This window comes from Atta colombica, unplaced genomic scaffold (assembly GCF_001594045.1).
Source record: "Atta colombica isolate Treedump-2 unplaced genomic scaffold, Acol1.0 scaffold77, whole genome shotgun sequence".
NCBI lineage: Eukaryota > Metazoa > Arthropoda > Insecta > Hymenoptera > Formicidae > Atta > Atta colombica.
Window position 1 is genome coordinate 243,967 of NW_017259569.1, and position 21,187 is coordinate 265,153.

Genomic DNA, 21,187 nt, shown 5'->3' on the forward strand with positions numbered 1-21,187 from the left:
AGAATCGTGTGATATTGTCCATTTAACGAAAAATACAATTAGAGAGAGAGAGAGAATAAAAAAAATTATCTTAAAAAAGGATAAAAAAGACACACTGTATAGAAAAAGATTTTATATAAAAATGTAAGATTTGATATCAAGAACTGACGCCAAGTTAAATTTCTTTATATCATACAAATAAGTAATGAAATAAGTAATGAATATTAATCTAATAATATGTACAAAAAATTGATATCAACAACTGTGCCGTCAAGTTAAATTCTATTATCAAAATAAAAAGTGATGGAAAAATCCAAGTGATACTATCTTTATTATTTACATAATCCAAATGGTATTCTTTAATTTTTATATAATGAAACCTAAATACACATATATCTCATTGAAGGATCTTCCTATTCCAATTCCAATAGTTTAAATTCCTCTTAAATGAAATTATTATAACACAATTCATTCAAAGACATTTTCTCTTCCAACTAAGATAGTGGTTATTTAACTCTCCTTCAAAACATTATCACAAAATTGCATTACCTTACTCAATTTAAGTGTTACCACAAAAAATTAAAAAATTAACCGTATAAAGTGAAAAAATTTAATTTAAATAAAAAAATTGTTCATGTATTACATGTAGTTTCGAAGTAACGTTGGCGAACCTGATAGTCATGATGAATGAATAGATAGATATGATGTGTATGATTAGAGGAAACTAATTTCAAGCGGGTAGACATCAATGCTTACTGTATATATCATTTGTATAAAACAGTGCTGGGATATACATTTCGGCCAATTTTCAGCTTACTTCATCAACCTGCGCGCAGCTTAAATGTAGAAATACATGCCCACCACGGCCACAGCAAAGTCTGTATCGTATTGTTGCGTCACATTTTTGTATCGCATCTTAGTGTCAAGATTTTGTTAGATTTCGCATAGTATTTTCGCATGTAGAGTTTTCCATTGTAATAGCTCTTGTCATTCTCACGATCGAGGTTGAGGTCGAATTTTGATAAAGCATAAGTACATTGAGAAATCCATTTGAATCAATTAATTTCTTGTTTGAATATAGAGAACAAATCCTTTGATTTAACTAAATGGGTTTCTCAGTGTACAATCGAATATCACTGTGATCAGCTTGTTGTGATTAACTTCTTTTACTGTACCGTTCACAGAATTATTTGCTATCTTGCATGAATTCGTGCCGCCGAAAGGAATCTCTATTCAATACGCATTGTCGAGAATGTGGTTTGGAGGAGTAATACCGCCTTAGTAACGCTCTGTATCACGTGACATAATATATAATATGATATATATATATATATAGCGAACACTAATCCTGGTCTGCTAATCCTGATCTAAAATTGAGTTGAAATGTCCTGAGTCATTTTTTCTATAGTGCTTTATGAAGCAGTTATTATGGATTAAAGCTAATCTAATGGGCACCGTCTTTTAAACGGACGCACGTCCGTAAGCCGCGCGCTCAGTAGTGTGCCTTAGTGATACTTGCATCGAGATTTGATTTTCTTGCTCTTGAAAAATCGATTTTAAATTGATTTTTTATCTCTCGATTCTTTCGGAATCGATCCAATTTTTCAGAAAATCGTATTGACGATTCTCTATTTTTACAAATCAATTTTTACAAATTAATTTTAAAAAGGAGGGCGAACGAAGCGATTGGACGCCAATTACCGAATCTAGAATTTTTGCCACTGCTCTAGCGCTGTGAGTGGCTCAAGTCCTGTATCGTCTATATAGATCTATATAGACCTATATCTATATAAATACGATAAACTAGAGTCTTTATATAAGTCTCACGATCTTGTAAAAATTTTCATTGAATTTTGAAGTAAAATAACGGAACCGATTATCAATGCTATTATATCCCCACTTTGAGTATTGTGAACGTGACGATTGGCGATAATCTGCGTAGAGTGAACCAAAGTGCCGTAGAGGGACTCTACGTAGTAAATAATCTAGAGGCGGATCCATAGACGTTGAAGATTCAACATGATCCTAAGTAGATCTTGAGTAGAGCTTGAGATGTCATGAACCAATCAGAGATATTAGCATCTTAAGCTATTGCTTGAGATTAAAGATTTGTTCGTGTCGCACACTCCAACATGCTCCTGCCATATATAGTTCTAATAAGCGCATTGGAGTGAGTAAGAATTATGTTAGGAGCATGTTGGAGCATGTGACGCGAATAAACTTTAAGAATGGACTATGATTCCGGCCTAAAGTCCTTCTCAGAATAGAGTCATTGTTAGACGCTATTTTATTTCAGATTGTCGTTGACTCTTATAGAGACTCTACAGTAAACACTAAAGTCACATTATCTAATAATATAAGAAAAACAAAACTGCTCATTCGCATCAATGATGCGCATATGCAGTTTTTATAGTTTACGTATAGTTTATGTATACTATAGATTTTCAGTATTTGCAGTTAATAACATTTTTTTTACATTTTCCTCTGTTTTTTCATATTCGACAACTGTAAATGTAACTGATTTTCAATATTCGCAGTGAATTACGGAATATCGTTGTGTGCGAATGCAGTTACATATACGTCATATGTATGTCATGGTACAAGTTTAAATCATTTTAAATATTAAATTTTTAGAAGTTCTTGATATTATCTTTGTAAACTGTAGGAAGTAAAAAGCATCAATTGGCACTGTTTCAAAAAACATTGCCAATAAAGCGGCACCTAAATCCGATAAAGACTTGATTAATCAATATTTCATTTCCTATGCAATATCAAAGTTGCATAATATTAGCATAATTAATTTACAAGTACCTCAACAATATAACAAATCTAAAAAGACCACCTGAAGTGAATGCATAAACCTATAATAATTCAACAAATTTTTCCAAAAGAAATTACATCTAAAAATGATCATGTTATCGATAATCCTGATTTTGAATTTTCGTCTGCAAATTGTTAAAAGGGATATAACTAACATGAAAAAACAGAACACAAAAGCAAATTCCGATTAGAAAAGTTTTTTCGAAATAATGGTGGATATAATGGTAACTTGTTTAATGTTGTATTTTTGTACTAAACAAATTTCTAATTAAAAGATAAAAACTCTTTCTCTTTATATCAAAATAAATATTTTAATTTTAACGAATATCCAAATCTGTATGAAATTATAAGAAAATTCCTATTAATTTTAGGAACATCGATCTCATCTGAAAGATTGTACAGCACCGTCGGAAACATTATTTCCGAAAAACATAGTAGATTATCTAGCAATCGAATCTCAACGCTGATTTTTCTCAATTCTTTAAAGAATAAATATTGAGAACTGTGATGTAGGATAAATAAAGTTCAAATAAACTTTACAATAATATATGTAAATTTTCACTGTTTTATTACATATATTATTGTAAATAAGGTTTCTCTGTGAGGATTAAAAACGTTATTTTAAATTAATTATTCTCAGATAATAATTTCAATGTGAGGCAATAATTTAAATGTGATCATCGCGCTCATAAAGAGCACAATGTAATAATATTTATTAAAAAGTTATGAAACAATCCATTTAAGTTTTAAATAATATGATTAAAAAATATGGTTAAAAAATGTTTACTGATTCAAGTCAGGAACACATAAAAAAAACTTAAGGCAATAAGGCGTAGCAATAAGTAAATCGGCCAATCACAATAGAATTTACTTTATGTTCTCTATTGTGATTAGCTGATGCGATTACTGCGATTACTTTATGTTTTTGTATATGCCATGAGCTTTATACTTAAGTCTACTAAAAATATATTTAAGTCGATAATACGTATGTATATAATACGTATGTATGTTAATACGTATGTATAATACACAACCAAAAGTACAATGTAATTGTAAGAAATCTCGTCTATATAATATAAATATTGTTATTTATAATATAAATCTTATTATTTTGTTAATTAATTCATTAATCCATCTTATTTATGAAGTGTTAAAAAAAAGATTTGAAAAAATCAAACTTATTTTTTTTTTTGAAACTGACTGGTTGCTGGGAAAAGAATCGAAAGAATCGATTATTCAGAATCGATCCTTTTTTTATCCGCTTAATCAATTGTAAATCGATGTTAAGAATCGAAAACTTAAAAGAATGGATTGATTCCGAAAATCAATCTTTTTTTTTAAGAATCGGCATTACTAGTAACGCATACTAGTTGCACCTCCATGCGAGAAAGAGCAGACAACACCATTGGTGGCTGACGCAGAGGGGAATCGAGTGTGTGCCGGGATAAGCACTCCACTCAGCCAAGAGTTGAGTAGAGCTTGTTACCTTGGGGAGGAGAAATCATCCCTAAAGAATCATTATTAGATCAACGGCATCAGAATCAGGAAGGCAACAGGAAACCATCCGATTTTCCCTTGAGCACACGTCTATGTTGAAATGAAGATAAGGATTTAGGATTACTAGGTGAACCGGGTAAAGACCGGCGCTCGGATAGGTTTGGTGTGAAATGTGCGACCGGGCATGCGAGGATAGACGACCAGGTTCCGCATGCGAAATTGATGACTGGAAGAGAAATGTCAACTGAGGATCGATTGATTTGGCTACCTGGAACATGCGTAGTCTGCTACAAGGGAAACTTCGAAAAAGAGAACTTGTAAAACTTCGAAAAACTGGACATATGTGAAATAGCTGAGACTCACTGGAAAGAAAAAGGATACTTTCAAACATTGAACCAATAAATCTCGCAATAAATATCTCGAGAACCAAAGAAACAAGAAGAAATGAGATGGCGTTTATCGTCAGCAAGAAGCTGATCCTATATGTGTACGAATATCGCCCCGATCAGCGATCGACTCATCGTGATGACTCTAGACGCGAAACCAACACGACTTCACTTGATACAAGTATTTATGTCGACCTCAGAAGCAAAGGTGGAAAGAATAAACTCTGTCATAAAACAGTTAGCAACCAAAATACCGGCCAAAGAGTCTGTAATAAATATTTTAATGCGAAAGTCAGAAAGACCGCAGAGGACAAAGTATCAATTGTGGGGAAGTATGATCTTGGAGAGAGAAATGACAGGGAGGAGCAACTGTTAGATTTCGCTATTGAGAATAAATTGACTTGTGTGTATGTGTGTGTGTGTGTGTCAACGTCTTTAAACATCATCCTAGATATCTATCAACAGAAGTCCCGATGACCACACAAAAAACTAAATTTATTATTTTCTAATTAGATTTAGATGGAAGGATCCTCAATATTTAATGCAAAGATGAAGCGTGATGCAGATGCTCAGACCACAATCTGCTATGGCTAAGTTTAGAATTAAATTGAAAAAACAACCTGAATTCAGCATGAAATGACAGTTGATGAAACCCGGAACAATTCCGAATCGCTTTGGAACATAAGAGGATACCAGAAATGGGAGATTGCTCAGATGGCAGGAGACAGAGGATTATAAACGCCGTGAATCAATGCTCTAAATCAAAAATTATTTAAAAAAGCATTGGATGACTGACAATACATTACAACTTGTTGAACAGAGAAAAGCCGAAGCAGAGACGATAGTAAACATACACGGCTTGAACAAATAAACCGGAATATAAAAACAGCTAGCAGATGAAATAAAAATGAATATATCTCAATATGTGGAATTTGAATGGTATTCTAACCACCATGAATCCCGTTCAACAAAATCAAATATCTGTCTAGAGAGTTTATACCGCGAACAAACAATCAAAAACGAACAAGGAGTGGAGGTTAATAATTTGATCGAGGTGAAAGAGATACTGCCAGGAACTGTGAGGATGATTACGACTCGATGGATAATGATGCATACCCACTAGAGGAACCCGGCATAATGCGAAGAGGTCGAAAGAGCAATAAAATTCTTAAAACAAAAAAAATCTCCGGAAACAGTAACAGCCGAGATCTTGAAAGCCATGAGAGAAAAAGGAATGAATTCATATCCACAGAATATATAACATACATTGTATGAGAGACCGTGGATTGGTGGGAGTCGATGTTTGTTCCCATCTTTAAAAAGGGCTCACTTTTGGAATGTATGAACTATAGTTCACCTTTGGAATATATACAATAGTAGCACTGGTATCGCACGCTAGTAAGATCCTTCTGCACATTATACACGGATGATTGAAACTGTTCTTTTTGCCACAGATATCGGATGAACAGGCCGGAGGCCTATCCCAGGTAGGCGTACGAGAGTACAAATTCTAAATATCAGATAACTTAGAGAAGGCAATTATTCGGTTATTTCTTTGTTTTGTTAACTATAATAAGGCGTTTGATAAGGTGAGATGGAATCTGCTGGAAAATTTTGGAAGAGATGAGAACACCGAAATATGATCCGAATGATTCGCAGCTTATATCAGGAAAATATAGCAAGACTCGAATAGACCAGACATATTCAAATAACTTTCAAGTACATGCGGGATAAGACAGGGCTGTATCCTGTCCCTTTCATTTTTTAACATCTACAGCGAATATGTCATGAGGTAGATTTTAGAGAAATACAAGGAGGCATATTGATTGGGGGAAGGAAGATTAGTAATTTACGATATGTGGATGATACCCTCATAGTTGCGACGAGTGCAGAGAAAATGGAGGACATCATGAATAAATTACGATTAATAAGCGAGGCATATAGCTTAGCATTAAAGGTGATGAATTGACAGAACTTGTCGCACGTTCGGAAGCCAGGTATGAGGTTGTCAATAAATTTATCTACTTGAAATCGCTTATCACAAACGATGGAGAATGAGAGAAAAAATACGCCAAAGACTTAGTATGGCGAGGTCTGCCATTGCTAAGCTGGGAAGAATATAGAAGGACACTTACACGAAGTTGAAACTGAATGCCCTCATTTTTCCAATAACCACTTACACGGCGGAGACTTGGACTATGAAAAAGGTTGAGAAGAAGAGAGAAAGGCCTTTGAGCTAAGGGTGTACAGACGCATTCTGAGGATTTCGTGGACTGAACATTGCATAATCAGTCGGTGAACTAGATGAACTCAGGGTTGGCTCCAGACTGATACAAAAAATTAATCATCTTTATCTTCAGTATTTTGGCGAGAGGTACAAAGACAATGGAGAGGATGAATGTTGAGGGAAAAATGGAAGAGAAACGTCCTAGAAGCACATCGAACACCAGGTGGGCGGATCAATCAAGTCAATCTTCATGAAACTGAACAACTAATTCAGGAAAGAAGACTGGCACAAATTTATTCAATTATGAGGTGCCGTTATGCTTTCGGAGGATTATTGAAAGAGGAGGAGGATCATTAGTAAGCGCTACTATGTCGCTGACTTCGCCGCTATAGCGTAATATTCTCACGTAATATAATAATGCGAAAATATTTTTTGCATTAAAAATCATATTCCTTCTGTCAGAAGAATTTTTTTTCAGGAAAATTTCAACAAGGAATACGAGAACTCTCAAAAAGTAGCAGATTACATAAAAAATATAATATAATATTATATAATATATCTTTTTATAATAAAGTATAATATCTTTTTGCTACAAATTGTTAAAAAAAAATCTTTTTAAAAGGAGACTTATAGAGGTTTAAATTTACAAAGAAAGATTTTTTAAATTTGTAAACAAAAATTTATAATTAAAATTTGTAAGCAAAAAGATATATTTTTTATGTAAGCTATAATTTGCTATTTTGATGAGAGTTTCCTGAAAGAAAATGCTTCTGACAGAAGGAATATAATTTTTAATGTAAAAAATTTTTACGCATTATTATGATGCATGAAAAAGAAAACTCATAGTTGTTTATTTAAAAAATTATCCTTTTTGCATACATATTTTTTTAAAGCTATGTGTTTTCTTTTCACCAATTGATTCATTTCATTATTCTGTTCATAAAAGTATTAAGATATGTATAAAAAATTAATAATTTACGAGTTATTTAATATTTTATGTCAATATATCAAAATAAAGTATAAAATAAATGTAAAAACCAAGAAAGTATAGAGAAGCCATAAAGATACAAAAACACCCTAACAATCTAAATAGAGATAATGACTACAACATAAATATGGAAAACCATTCTCTCAGTTATTGAAGACTGACCGATTTCCCCTATCTTCCCTCCCCCTCCCCTACCTACAATTCTCTTCTTTCCTTCCACCAACAAGTAGCGTAATATAAAAAAGGAACGATCCAGAGGAAGCTCAGTATCAGATGCTCGCCTTGATGATGTGGACTGCAAAGTTCACGAAACATTGGCATTCCAAGAATCTGGAATCCCGCGAAATGCATAATCTTTATATAGAAAATATCTGTGGAAGTCTCAAGAATATTATAAATGTAAACTATTGATTTTTTTTTATATCATTAATTTTATATCATCAATACTTTTATATGCAAAATAATTAAAGGAATCATATGTGTAAAAAAATCAATTTTATTTTAAAAAGTGAAGATAATCTTGAAACGCTTCTACTCATAGAAAAATCATTAGTAGTATTAGGTGTACAATTTTGTTTCCGCCGTTTTCCTATAGATGGCTTTAGCGGTAAGTGGTGGTCGAAATAAATAGATCATAGACGTCATACAATAAACTTGGGCATCTGTCAACATAACCCCATAGAAACATTAGTCGATTTGTGTCTGCATCATAAAGTTATTCTCGATTGAAAATGTCAGTTTACGAGCCAAATTCTCGTCATTTGCGGGAGATTTTAATTTTTTGTTTCAATATGAAGAAATCTGCGGCTGAGGCTCATCGAATGCTCTCAAATACTTATGGTGAGGCCGCTATTAATGAAAGAACGTGTCGTGAGTGATTTCAACGCTTCAAGAACGGTTTTGACGGTTTTGATTTTGACATCCAAGGTCATGCTCTGTATTTGGTGGGACCAGCTCGGCGTAGTGTATTATGAACTGTTAAAACCGAACTGAAACAAATCACAGGCGATCGAACGCAATTGATGCGTTTGAGCCGAGCATTGAAAGACAAACGGCCGCAATACAACGAGAGACCCGATAAAGTGATTTTGCAGCATGAGAATGCTCGACCCCATGTTGCGAAAGTGATCAAGACATACTTGGAAACGTTGAAATGGGAAGTCCTACCCCACCCGCCGTATTCTCCAGACTGCTCCCTCTGACTATCACTTGTTTCGATCAATGGCACACGGCCTGGCTGACCAGCACTTCCGGGCTTATGAAGAAGTAAAAAATTGAATCGATTCGTGAATAGCCTCAAAAGATGACCAGTTTTTTCGACGCGGGATTCGTACGCTACCCGAAAGATGGGAGAAAGTAGTGGCCAGCGATAGACAATACTTTGAATCATAAATGTATAACCAATTTTTTACAATAAAGCCTCGAATTTCGGAAAAAAACGGCGGAAGCAAAGTTGTACACCCAATAAGTTTCTCTTAAATTATCTTAATTTCGGCAATGCATTTAAAGAATAGTGTACCACGCTAGTATAACCAAGATGATTAATTAAACAGACATGTTTACACGCATTGATAAAATTAAGATAATTTAACAGAAAGTTACCAATAACATATATCAAGTGCTCAGAATAAGGATAAAGAAGGGATTTTATTTGTGCGTTTTTACCGTATGAGAAATTTTTTAAACTTATTGATTTGTTATAGAATAGATTCTCCGAGGACTTCTCTGTCCTGCACACAATTGTCGTATGACAAAAACGCATAAATAAAATCTCACTCTAAAAGGGATCTTTTTTTTACATGAAGCGTTCTCTCGCCTCCAAGTGTATCAATTGTTGAATGCTAATACACTATATAAATACACTAAATAAAAAAAGTTTTATAGTTAAGTTATATGATAAATGAGCATTGTAACAAAAAGTTATAGTAGACAATAATATATTTATCTAAAAATAATAATGACAATAACAATAAAAATAAATTGTGTATATTTTAATATATACATACCTTCTGGTATTCAGTCAACATGAAGAAAGGCATAAATTGTAAGTTGTGTTTAGCGCTAGCCAATATTAGACGTTCTTTATCAGTTTTGCTAAGAGTGGAGTTATAACAGCCAACTATCGATAAGTCTGCCAGCATTCTTGTTTGACGATTTCTTGCCAAATTGTAAGGGCATTCCATAAACTGGTCAAATATAAATAATCTCATTATTAAACAAAATCTCTTAAACTGTATCAATAGTTTTGTTCCTCATTTCTTATCTATTATTAAAATCTTAAAAACGTCAAGTTAATTTGCTTTCTTATATTAATAACAAGTCACAAATACAAGTACAATGTGTTTACTATAGAAGAGGTCACGACAGAAAATTATCTGATAGGAAACAGCCGCGTACAAAATGAAAAGAGAAAGAGTGCTGTAAGAAATTTAGAGGAAGTACAACAAAGAAACTATCAGAGTCAGTGTCTATGTGACTCGTTGGCAGAACAGAAGTCTATCAACATGAAGATCAAGTCTCGGTTCGAATCTCAAAGCGTCTTGATTTTTCTCGTGTTTTCGTTTATTTCTTACAGCTTCAGAAGTGGGATTCAATCTGCTATTCCTCAGGGAGAGAGAGCTAGGATTTAAAAAATAAAATCAGGATTGCTGGGATTGAAAAAATAAAATCAGAAAATGAATTTTAAAATTCCTTGACTTTTCTGAGATTTTCCAGATGAAAATAAACATAAACATATGTAAATTTTAACAGATTTAGAGTCAAAGGAAAGCTAGTCTATTATTAAAAACATGCAAAAAAGGCATAATAAAAAAATTTTTGAATGCAAATTTAAGCCAACAAAAAAATAAATTAGTATTAGAAAAAAGAATGCAATTATGAAAAAGGAGGATCGAATAAAAATACTGAATAAAATCTATATTTTTTAATTATTTTATTAAAATCATTTACAAGATGCAAGTTTTGAATGTATTTACAATAACTATAAAGATATAATATTGAAAAATTATAACAATTATTTGGAATAGGAGCAATTTAAGGAAATTGTGAGCAAATTTCAAAATTCCAAATTTTTTTACATTTTTCCCGATTTTCCATGACCAATTTCAATTTCCTTGATTCTTCTCGGTTTTCCTAGTTTTCCAAGTGGTAATTATGAAAGTTTTGGAGTCAGTTGCCACAGGAATCGGAGCTAGTAGTAAAGATGCCCAAAAGCTCAAAATGATTCGATAAGAAGAGAGATTAATAGAGATCCTCTAGATAGAAATCAGGCAAAGCTCTGGCATGATGTTGTGAAATCGGAAATGACGTGATTTTAAAAATGCGCGTCACTATCAATGTGCGTGCATGAGTATGTGCGTGCATGCATGTGTGTGAAGTGATCTAAGTATTTTATAATGAAATAACTACCTTACTACTTGCATATTGTAAAAATTGCGAAATGTAGAGGACTTTTCGACTCAGTTTTTTTTATTAAGAACAGCACTATGACATTATTTCAGAGTATAGTAGACATTATTTCAGATACACCCTATACAATTTCATAATAGCACTTTTAGATTAATTTGAACATAAAATGTATTTGTATATGAATTTTTATTCATTTATTTTATATACCAAAAGTTCTAATGACATATTTTCATTCATGATTTCATGCATTATTTATTGTAAAAAACTCGTTCTGCGAAAGAGAATGAATTGAAAAGAGAATGAATTCTAGAGATATAGCTTGAATTTCTGAACATGTGCTCATAATAAAGTAAATTGAAATTCATGAGCAAAGACGATATTACTGGAGCACAAACTTTAAACGAGATGATATGGATTGATGGATTCTTCAGAATAATAAAGGGTTTTAACAGATTAAGAATTAATTAAATTAAATTAAATTAAATTAGTTTCATGAATTAAATTAATTTCACTCTCCATAATACGCTATTATCACGTCTGCAAGCAGGTCAATTGTAAAGTATGATGTCACTTCTTTCACCGCTTTCACAACAAAGCGGCAGAGCCAATCATGGAGTAGGCAGCATTGGCGCGCGCACTAATGTTGATGAGTGCGTTCAATCCGAAGATAAAGCAGCTAGCTTGCTCGCCAAGCGATTGAATGTGATTGGTTGAATTTAAAGATCCTATAATAAAAGTCGCGACACAAGCTAACACGAATCGACTTTTTGTATACAGGGTAGTAATTGTAATAAAATCGCTAACAGAGAGAGAAATATATTATATCTTTGTCTAAACCTTAACACATCTCTAACATAATGATCTAAACCTACGCTGACGGAACACGTGTACATATGTTGTACTTGATTATACTGATAATTATTAAAAATGATTAGGTGTGCAACTCTATTTTGCAATAATTTAGTAGCCAAAGGACACATAATGAAAGCATTTCCTCGAAATACCGAATGTCGTGCTTTATAAGCGAAAAATGTTAGCAAAAGATGTTGGGAAAATGGTGTGAAAAATTGATTGCAACAGCAAATTCTTTTCTCTGCGAAGTTAAATAATATTTACATAAATTTATTATTTAAAAATTAAAAACATATATTTCATTAAAAATACAATTATTATAAATCTTTCTTTCACTTTTTTATGTACGTAATTAATACACTAATTATATGCATGCCTCAAATATTAAATTAGCAATTTTAAAAAAATTAAAATTATTAACGCTAAAAACCTTTTAATGTCAATCAAAATTACAAAATTGATAACATGTTAAGATCAAGGCAATTAGTTCTACGCAATTTTATCAAATTGAAACGATGTGAAAATTATAAAATTGAGTAAATTTATTAGATGTTAACTAATGAAATTATAAATATTCTAATGAGCTTGTTCACTTTTTGTCATTTTTAATTCTCGTTTCAAAGTACACAATTAAATTTTTAAATCATTTTATTAAAAAAATAGGTTAAAATAAACAATTTTTCTGGCATTATTTCGATTTATGCATTGTAATGTAAGAAATCTATTTGTTAATAATTTTTTAAAATAATTTTTAAAATAATTAATATTAATTATGTTATTGAAATTTAAGAATAATATAAATATAGGTGGAATATTCAAATATAGGTGGGAATTGTTGAAACATGCCGGACCAATCAAAATGCGATTTTTTCATGTTGCAACTCTTATTGAATCTATAAGTAACAACCAATCATATTAATTTGCTTGGTGAGCAGGTTAGCTTTTGAACATGTCCAATATCTCAAAAACATTGAATTGAAACATTGTGAACATTGCAACAACATCGCGAAGTGTAGATTCAATGTTGAAGAGACGTTATAAAAACGTTGAATTGCAACGTCCGTAAGACATAAAACATTTTTCGCACATTAATTAATTCAATTTTATTACTAAAATACTTAAGTATTATTATATGTGTGATTAACATCATATTCCGAAACACGCACGATAAAATTATAATTGAAAAAAAAAAACGCTTTCCCTCATTTGGGAATTAGTTTCCTTCTTTTCTAAGCAGTCACTCATCCAATCTTGTATCCCATCTAATGGTGCCAAACCTCTGCAATTTACGAGAATTGTTGTTTCAATGATCCACGAACATTAAATGTTAGTGATGTATAACATATAGATATATAGAAGATGTAGTGACATATAGATATATAGAAAGATCATGAATCGACGTCGTATATCGAATCGGTCAACACAAACAATATCACATTCTGCACGCGCGGCCGATTCTCACGTAGACATATGTCGCTTAGAGATAAATTTCGTTAAAAGATCAATTTAAATGATTTAAATTTTCTATTTACATGACATTTTACTTTTGTTTATTTTTTACACAATAAAATAGATTTCAATATATAATTTATTCAATGTCGTTTCAACGTTACAGCAACATCAACAATTTATGTGGAAAAATCAATAAAGGTTCAACTGATGGTTCAATTTGTTCAATATTGTTTCAATATTGCAACAACATTAACAATCAATGTAGAAGACCAATATAGATACAACATTGATAAAATATTGACATATCAACATTCAATATTGCAACATCTCAGTAGCATTCTTTCAACATTCTGTGTTCTATAGGGACTGATTTCTACCTAGATAGCCAAGACTGCCAAGATCATATATTACTATTTGTGTACTACATACTATGTTGGTAGAACTCGGATAGTAACCGAGCATGATCTGCCATCTCAGTTAGTATCGGTAGAAATGTGCAGTAGAAAACGAATAATTTCAATATCAAGATAAATTATAAAAAAATTTGCAAAAATTAAACAGAATTCTTGGAAATAAAAACAGTACATTTTGAACATTTCATATTGAGGCAGTATACTGTGATATCATTATATTATATTGGCAAATGTCAGAAATCGAATTTATATGCATGATGGTAAAAACATGACAAAAATCAAGCACATGCTACGATTTTAAAAAGTAACAACACAATATAAACACGACACGGCAATATTATATCTTTCGTTTACCTATGCACGTATATCTATCAATATTTATCTCATATTTAAATTTCTGTTATGGGAAAATATAAAGGCAGCCTAATGAAAATAAAATGGCTAATGAAAATAAAAATGTGTAGTATTTTCCTATTAGTTTAATATCTGATACAATTTCTACAGAGAAAGAATTCATATTAAACAGAATATTAAACTGATTTTTTGAAAACTGGACAATAATTCTCTCAATGTGAAGAATTGTTTATTAAAGTATTTTTCAAGTTACGCTCATGCTAAAAAATTAAAATCGCATACAACCTATGAATATCTCTCCGCGTGTGCTCTTTAGAGAGAGAAACTTTTGAAGCGAGCGCACACGCGCGCACGTACGTGCGCACGCACGCATGTCATATCTGCACTGAAGACAGTTGAAATGTGACAACAGCATGTCTTGTCACTCGGCATGCAAGAAGAAGAATTCCATCAAATTGCAAATTTACACTACTCTAATAAAAGAAATGGCACCACTCTAGGCCTCCTCATTTTTTAAATAAGATTCCAATAATATTTCTATATTATACTTATTTCTTATACTTATTTCTATATTATACTTATTTAAAGAAAAAATTGTAGAAGATTTTTGCCGCAAAGTACTAAAACATTACTTTGGCAATACTTGGTAATATAATATATTGGAGTTTACATATTAAATGCTGAAATTTTGAAGGTGAACATTTCCATTTCGGCGTCGCTATAGTTTGGGAACTCGAAATTGAATTTTTGAAACTTTAACCATATATAGATAAAATTATTTTAAACATAATATCCAAATTTCAAAAAAATCTGTAGAAACTCAATTTCTCGGAATAATACCTTAACATTACTTAAGATGCAAAAAATTAAAAATATAATTTCTATTTAGCAAAAACTTTTTCTGATTAAATTTATTTCTTTAATAAAAATACATTTATTTATTAAAAGTTAAATGTATGATAAAATATATTTATTTAGTATGCGTGATTACTGATACGCTCTCTGCAGCTGATAATGCAGATTGCATTATCCGCGTATATATGCCAATATGAACAAGATCGCAGTAAATATTCGAATATTCGAAGAACGCAGATCTGTGAAGCGATACTCGGCAGCCGAGAACAATCGGCAGAGGCAGAAAAATCTCTACCCAGTGTTATGATCGAGACTGAATAGAATTGCAATAACTAATTTGCTGTCCGGTGTTAATGATAGCCATTCTTGAGATCGAGCGTGAGATATCGTGCTCCACGCAGTTTATCTAGTGTCGCGGTTATTTGCGGGAGCGGATAGGCGTTCGTTTGGTTCGATCACTTCATTCACGCAGCAGAAATTAATATAAAATCTATTTTGTCCGTTTTCCTTCTTGATTATCGGAGAGCCCTACTCTACCGGACTTGCTGCCGGTTCTATGATGACGTCCTGCACTATTTGTTCGACTTTGATTATGGACTGTATGGCAGAGTTTCATGGGTAGTCTTTGTTTAATCGGGCGGATTCCCGATTTGACGCGTATTTGATGTGCGCAACACGTGAAGCCTTACTATCAAATATAGGCAGCTCTACGTCGAGAAATTTTTGTACTAGCTTTGTATTAGCCGGTCAGAATCGCGAAACTTAATTATAAATCGACGCCAATTAATACTGCGCTCTTGAACAACGGTATTACGCGGAACAAGTGCTTGACGTGCCCGGTTGCCGACCATTAGAAGTATATTAACATGGTCGGGCAGTGTCATTTGGCCATCAACGAGTTGAACTTCCTTTGCTTCCTTCTCTATACTGAAATGTAGTTCCTTTTGTTGTCACAATATCGTTATTAATAAATGATTCCGAGTTGGTATTTACTAATTCGAGCTTCGAGCTTTATATTTTCGACGTGCGGCCGAAGTGCGAATTTCACGCTGATGACCAGGAGACGATTTCCCCGGTCGGTGATCAATTTCCCGGCGGCAGGTGACAGTTCTTTGTTAGTATTCTATTCTTGCCGCACTACGAACAGAATTTTTTCGGAAGGCGCTTATATTCGAATCGTGTGTGCCTCCTCTGTTTGCAGCACTGGCAACACTCATCGTTGTATATTGGCTACAACAGAGTAGATTCTTCCCTCCGTTTTTTTTGACTGTGAGGCGTAGGTTGCGGCTTCGCGGCTTAAATCTTGTATTGACTGCACGTCGGTATGTCATGCTCTCGTAAGCCACTTATAGAAGAAATGCATATTCCGGTAAAGATACTGCAATTTTCACTGTTCCATCGCGGTTCCTTATTCCGACGCGATTCATCAATTAATGTGGAATATTTAAAAAAAAGTTTCCCCGACTTCTGTTTATGCGCGTGAATATCTTTTAATAACTGGAATTCGTCTGAATGTGAAAAACGCTTTAAAACTAGTGTCATCCTAGTTTTCGCTTATGGTTTCCTCGGCACTGCGTCTGCGCGTTTCCCTTTAAAAGTACCGGTAGCTCTTATGATTTTGCAGTTTCGCTGCAGCGCCACAACGATCCTCCGCAGCGATCTCACAAAGCGCGGATCCGCGCCTAGCTCGAGCGGGTGAGCGAAATCTTCAGGGGGCCGTCAATTGAATGATTTATTTTACTAATCCCCAGCCTTTATTTTATTTTATGTGAAATAAATGGGAACCTCACCGAGCGAAGAACCGGCGAGGAAGGAAACCACCATTGGTGGCGAAAAGGAGATTAGGATTTTAGGAACTGTCGCGCACCGGAGACGGAAAGCGCGGAGTCAGTGAGATAGAAGGAAGCGACGTTCACTGCCGCTAAAGGACTTAGCGGTGTCCCAGGCTCGAGGGATGCATGACGAGCAAGAGAGGATCCCGCACATTAAAGTAATAGGCGAATCGCAGGAATCAACGTAAGGGTCGTTAAGCTCGGCCTCGATATCGGAACGCGACCGAAGACGGCCAGCGGAGAAGAAAAATCCGCGAAGCCGCGAGGCGCCCCACAAAACTCCGCCACACACGATCTTACACACAAAGGGCCGCGAGCCTGCTAATTGGTCGCGACAATACACGACGTGACTGCGCATTTTCAGTGGAAGGGAGGGGGGGGGGGAGCTAGCGAATTGATTGCGTATAGACTGGGATCTTGCTCGTTCTCTTCCATTTCGAGCCGCCTACCGACGTAGACGTTCTGGACTGGCAAACGTTTCTGATGAGCGAGAGATCCCGAAGTTCATTCCATGCGACAAGGAAATTATTGGTGAGATTACCCTTTTGCGTTATACTTGTGTAAAGTAGCATGCAACGTAGCATGGAATTATCCTCGCATTTTGTCATCGGCATATCAATTTTGCGTTAGTGTAAAGTCCGCCATAAGCAACATGTTTTGGTGTATGGAGTACGGCGTGGCAGGCGCCAAACGTGGGAATCTTCCGAGATACTTGCAAGAGGCTATCGGGGATAGATTCGAACTACGGATACGAGCCTCCTAGGGATTGCAGTCTTGACGAGTTGGAAGAGCCATCTTTTCGTATATTTTGAGCGCGGCATGGGAGCAAACTCCGAGGGCTAAGATTTTCGTGACTCAACATGGAAATTCGCGTGTACACGCCGCGGGGCGAATTGTGTTGCGCTGATCGTTAATTTAGAATATCGCAACAAACGGGGGTCTGCCTGTAAGATGTCTTGCAACACTCTCGTATTCTCGCAAGCTTGGTGTGTCGTGATAACTCTTGGCGTGTACTATCATCGCTGTATGTTCGCTCTTGATGCGTGAAAAGTGTGATATGTTCGTTCTTAGTACATGATATTGTCTTATTTGTCCTCGATGCGAGAAATTAGTCGCGTTTGCGTTGGAAATCTTTGAATCAATGGTAAGACGCTCTCGCGTCTATATATCATTCTGTGTGATGAGATCGTATGTATTTGCATGCGCCGTTAGAAAAAGAGTGTCCCGCTATGGAATTCTCTGTTCAAAGCCCCGTGATAGAATGTTCTGATTGACGGTGTGAATGCACGTGAATTGACTCCGATCATTCTTGAATCGACTTTACGTTTTCGTGTGTTTGCCAAAATAATTTCTCTTCTTTTTGCGTTCCAGATCCTTGTCTTTTTTTTTAGAGCGCAGTCATCATTTTTGTTTTTCTTTGGTGTTATTATTGCTTCTATTTTATTTAATAAAATAAACGCATCGTAATATTTGTGACTACATAAATGGAATTTTCAATTTGAAGGAGCATAGACCCGTAGGCATACTTAAAAAGATAAAAGAGCGTAAAGAGCTCAAAGAAGATTAGAGCTCACCGATCATTAATTCTTCAAAGAAATATCGGTACTGCTAAAGAGAAACGCATGTGATGCCGAGGAAATCGTAAGCGATGGAAAAACTAGGGCAACTTCGTCACTAGTTTTAAAGCCTCGTTTTTACCACATGCAGATGAATTCTAATTATTAGAAGACGTTTACGCGTGCAAACAGAAGCCGAGGGAAACTTTTTTTTAAATATCTCACAGCATTAATAGGCCCGATGAACTGCGTTGGAATAATATAAATAACGACGGAACAACAACAATTGGAATATCTTTACCAGAATATGTATTATACTTCTCCTATCAGTGGCGTATCCGACATACCGACGTATGGTCAATACAAGATTTAAACCGCAACCTGCGAACACTTCACAGCCTTCGAAAAAGCGGAGAAAAAAATCGAAAGAATCCGCTCATAAAATCCCTATTGCAGCCGCAGTATATGACTACGATGAGTGTTGCTGGCGCTGCAAGCAGAGAGGGCACACTCGAATGTAGGCGCCGTCCAAAAAAATTCTGCTCGCAGTGCGGCAAGGATGGGGTACTAACAAAGAATTGTCATCGCCGGGAAACAGGCTACCGATCAGGAGTTCCCAGCCATTCTCTAGTTATCAGCGTAAAATTCGCTTCGGCTGCAGGTTGACATGTGTCGAAAATATAAAGTTAGAAACATCAGTAGATACCGGCTCGGAAATATCTTTTATTAATAACGATACTATGTGCAATTTAGAGGTATTGCATTTTAGTATAGAGAGGAAAGCAAAAGAAATTCAACTCGCCGACATGGCCAAACGATTACTGCCTGGCCACATTAATATATCTATCATGATCGACAACCGGCACGTGTTTGGCACATGTTCTGCGTAATGCTGATTCTCAAGAGCGCGGCATTAATCGGTGTCGATTTATGGGTGAAATTAAGCTTCGCGAGTTCCTCCACGGACTGTTAGCTATCCGATCAGTTACTGTCACCTCAATGAAGGAACCCGGAGAACCGAAAGCGAAGACCGGCAGCTACAAAAATTTTTCGACGTAAAACTGCTGAAATTTGATATCGTGCAAAGCATCTCCACTCATTGCGCGCAACACCAAATACGCGTCAAATCGCAATTAAATGAAGATACTGTCTCCGAAACCACACCATACAGCCCAAAATCGAACAAATAGTGTAGGATGGCGTCATAGAACCGACTAAGCTCATGAAATTGCGGTGGTCATCGTGAAGAAGAAAAACGGGAAAAATACATTTTTTTGTATTAATTTTATATTAATTTCTGCTGCGAGAATGAGGTGATCAGATGCCTATCCGCTTCCGCAAAACCACGACACTAGATAAACTATGCGGAGCACGATATCTTACTGGATCCTAAGAATGGCTACTAGATAGCATTAATACTGGAGAGCAAATCAGTTACTGCATCCACTATATTGGGTAAAAAGGCTGTACCAGTTCACAATTATGCCATTCGGACTGATACATTCAGCACCGATCACATTCCAGCATTTACTAGATACCGTCCTGAATCTTCAGTTAGAGCCGCACGTTTTGGTTTATTTGGATGATATAATTATTACAAATCGCAAATGCAAATAAATAAACGAAGACAATGGACTAATGGAAATTGGTGCTGGCTAGTAATTGCACTATTATTTCATAAATCCAATATTACAAACGTATACAAATATACTATCCATGGAAATTAAAGCATCACCTCTCAGTAACTTTTACAAAAATGGCCAAAATGAGACATTCAAAAATTTTTGTATAAATAAAAGTATTTGTAGAAGTTACATTCACTCAAAGTTTATCAATTCTTCGAAGGCGTGACAGACGGTACTTTAATTTCTAGATAGTGCGCGGATAATGCGTGCGTGCGTGCGTGCGTGCGTGCGTGCGTGCGTGCGTGCGTGCGTGCGTGCGTGCGTGTGTGTGTACATGTAGGATGTCCGATAATTCATCCGACGTTCGTAGGCAGATAGAGCGGACTAAATTGAGTCGAAAAGTCATCTACCATTTTGCAATTTTTGTAATAGTTAACAAAATATAAATTATTAAAAATTGCCGAATATTGGTCTTCAATAATTTTTTTCTCAAATACTATCAACTTTACAGAAAAACAACAAAAGACAAAAATTGTTTGTTATTTTCTCATAAAATTCTGAGAATTTTTTCAGAATTTTTTAATGCCATATTTTTTCATGTTAGTAAAAAAAAGAAAATACAATATATAATAATAATAATAATAATATTCAAAATAGTTTCTGATTAACAAACTAAATAACAAACAAATAAGAAATAATTGCTGTTTAATTTCTGTTTAATTTTAGATGTTGATTCACTTTCTACCAACATACCTATTGAAATGGTGATAAAGAGCATATCCAAGCAGTGTGTGCAACTATAAGTTTGTCGCATCGTAGATGCTCAAAATGTGTGTGTGTGTGTGTGTGTGTGTGTGTGTGTGTGTGCGCGCGCGTGCGTGCGTGCGTGCGTGCGTGCGTGCGTGCGTGCGTGCGTGCGTATGTACGTGCGTGCATGCGTGCG

At 34.7% G+C, this 21,187-nt stretch overlaps 1 protein-coding gene across 6 annotated transcripts in view; it reads right to left on the reverse strand.

Moving 5' to 3' along the window:
* Positions 1-21,187, reverse strand: part of LOC108692564 (heparan-sulfate 6-O-sulfotransferase 2) — a 199,525-nt gene that overhangs the window by 142,445 nt on the left and 35,893 nt on the right. For all 6 annotated transcript variants that reach the window (XR_001931991.1, XR_001931992.1, XR_001931994.1 and 3 more), the window contains one exon: positions 9,904-10,083. Coding sequence is in view for 2 of the 6 variants with exons in the window: in XM_018200872.1 (XP_018056361.1) it covers positions 9,904-10,083 (180 nt within the window). In the remaining 4 variants the exon portion in view is untranslated. The remainder of the gene's footprint in view (positions 1-9,903; positions 10,084-21,187) is intronic.